Here is a 2,649-nt window from a genome sequence, read left to right on the forward strand (position 1 = left end):
TCAGTGTTTAAATGCTTACATATACGGGTTTGCTTGTAATTGTTGCCTATATACATTTTAAGCTATTATTTATTATTTAGTTTAATCAATAGATCAAGTTTTGTAGTGACTATGAAATATATTGTAATTATCTGTTTCCTGTTTATCCTAGACAGGGCAAAAAAGGACTCCAAATTAAAAAAAAGATAAAAATGAAAGACTGGTGCATTGTTCAGCACTGGTGGTACAGAAATAGTCCCTAGTTCATGGATAAATGGGGAGAAATTGTCATGGCCTCCATATCCTCTGTGAGACACATTCAGGATCCACGATGCAGTAAAGAGGAGAGTTCATCCTGGTTCAACATGGCTCACCTATGCACCAGTCCGACTTCTAATAAGCCATGGTGGGTATCATCTGGATTGGTGTTGTATAAATGTAACAATAACAAGTTTTTCATGTCCTAATTTATGTCTGGCCATACATTGTGTTTGTACTTCCAGACACATTTCACAAAGCAGAACGCAGTCTTCAGAAATATCTAAGTGAACACTGTGATACGTCTGACCTTCAGTCCGAAGCTGAAACTCAGACCAGTCATAAAAGAAAGCACAAGTAAAACTTTTTTTATTTCACAAACATATCTTTGATTGCTAAGAATTTATGATCTTGTCTTTTGTACATATCTGTGGTGCTTGCATACTGCAATATCACCACATAATATAGTCCAAAAAGTGGAAGCTTGTAAACTTTTTATAAATGCAAAGCCGTGTACACTTGTGCACTTCAAAAATTCCTTGTATACTGTACCTTCTTGCACATCTCCGTTTCCTGTGTGTGTTGTTATAAATTAAACTGTAACTTTAGGAAAAAATATTCCAAAAGCACATTTGTAATTACTTATGACCGTTTTCAACTTTTTTTCTTTAGACCAAATCCCCTGTACACATATAGTGACTCAGAGGATGAGCAGCCCACAAAGAAATGGTTTCCCCAGGCCCCTCGAGTGAAAATACCAGGTAATAAAATACTGTCTAGTGTCTTTGTACATATCTGTGTGTGACACAAGGAAACTTTTGACAAGTTGTCTGTATTCTTAAATACTTAAAAAAAATTATCTTTTTCTGTCAGACCTGACGAGAGCTGTTAACGAACTCCGTGAGGAGGTCAGAGCCATCCGCAATACCGGCTGCAATGAATCGGTAGATGCTGGGGTACTGCCTCTGGATTTGCCCTTGCACAACATTGAGGAGCTAAACAATGCAGAGCCAGGTCTTCAATCACAAGAGGCAAATAAGGCAATGGTAAGTATATAAAGGTTATATACACTTTGTAACTATAAAGTGTAATAGCTGTCAGATGTGATTTAAATACATAACAACGGCTTGTTGATTAAACACACAAGCACTTGCATACACATTTAAGACATGAGACACGCTAATTCCATCTCTTAAAATGTGTCTATAGGTGAGACGCTTTGCCTTGATTGGAAGGACCACACTGGAGGTGCGAGTCCGCCGTGTAATGGCTTATGCCATTACAAACGAGCTGGCCTCGGTACTAAACTGGGCAGGGAAAAAAACCAAGGACCAGACAAAGCAAAAAATGGCATTTAAAGATACAGCGCTCTGCAAATGCATATTTGGTCAGTTTTACTGTTTTTTTGCTATATTACTTTGTCTTTCTTAATAACAAGACTTTCATGTCCGGTTAATCTGGAGATGGAGTCTTTGGTCTTTGGCTTGTTTAGTCCTCGGGTTGTAGTTTGTACAGCCCGAGGACCCCATGTTTATTTTGTTTTAAAGGATACACGGCACACCATGCTAAGACTTATCACTTTTTCCGCTCATAGCTCTTTGGGAATCAAATGCGGCAGTTTGCAGATTTACGCCTGGTGACTTTCATGTTTATCAGCCTAGGAGTTTACATACTTTCTCCCCGCTGAAGACAGTTAACAAGAGCTTATTTACGTGCTCTAATTCACTTTTTTTGTTTGTGTGTGTGTGTGTGTGTATTTTTGTCCTAGATGGCCTGACGCAGCAGTTAGGGGCAAACTCTATGTCCGAGTTTGTCTTTGCGCAAGCAGTGCAGAAATGGCTCCGATACGCCCCAGATCGTTTGGGTGGTGCAGGACGCACATCATGCATCCCCATCCCAGAGTAAAAAATTACAAACTTCTGTGAAACATATAAATGTAAATAGGAAACTGTCTTTTAATAAAGTATTTAGCAAACGAAACATGACTATTGACCTTTTTTTTTTTTCTCTGTTACATCACATGCAATGCTTTCTTATTTTAGGATATTAATATTGACATGATACATTGTGAGACATTTGGGTTTTTTTTTTATAAAGGGTGTCCAATTTAAGGAATAAGTACAATTATGTGTTTAGGTGGTTTAAGTATTGATGGAAACATGCAGTAGTTTAGTATTGGTTAAAATACCTATAAAGAAAGGTAGATTTCCAGTCATGATTTAACTGTTGTTTTAATAAAAAGCAACTGTGCGAAAGAGGTGGAAAATCAACACCATAGCTCAACAGTGTTTCAATATCAGAATCTGACATTGTTTCAATGTCAACAGTATTAGAAAATACAACGTTGAATCAATGTCAGGTTTCAACATTGATTCAACATCAAAACCTGACGTTGTTTCAACGTTAAAAAAG

The 2,649-nt window shown here is 37.4% G+C and overlaps 1 protein-coding gene across 1 annotated transcript; it reads left to right on the forward strand.

Moving 5' to 3' along the window:
• The first annotated feature begins 269 nt into the window (after nt 1–269).
• On the forward strand, nt 270–2,270 carry LOC112435762 (uncharacterized). The gene is made up of 6 exons (XM_076877265.1): nt 270–363; nt 483–594; nt 910–998; nt 1,111–1,283; nt 1,447–1,624; nt 2,006–2,270. The coding sequence occupies exons 1-6, from the start codon at nt 270–272 to the stop codon at nt 2,140–2,142; spliced, it is 783 nt and encodes a 260-aa protein (XP_076733380.1). The 3' UTR covers nt 2,143–2,270.
• The last annotated feature ends 379 nt before the right edge of the window (nt 2,271–2,649 follow it).

The sequence above is a fragment of the Maylandia zebra genome, linkage group LG2, assembly GCF_041146795.1.
Source record: "Maylandia zebra isolate NMK-2024a linkage group LG2, Mzebra_GT3a, whole genome shotgun sequence".
Lineage (NCBI taxonomy): Eukaryota > Metazoa > Chordata > Actinopteri > Cichliformes > Cichlidae > Maylandia > Maylandia zebra.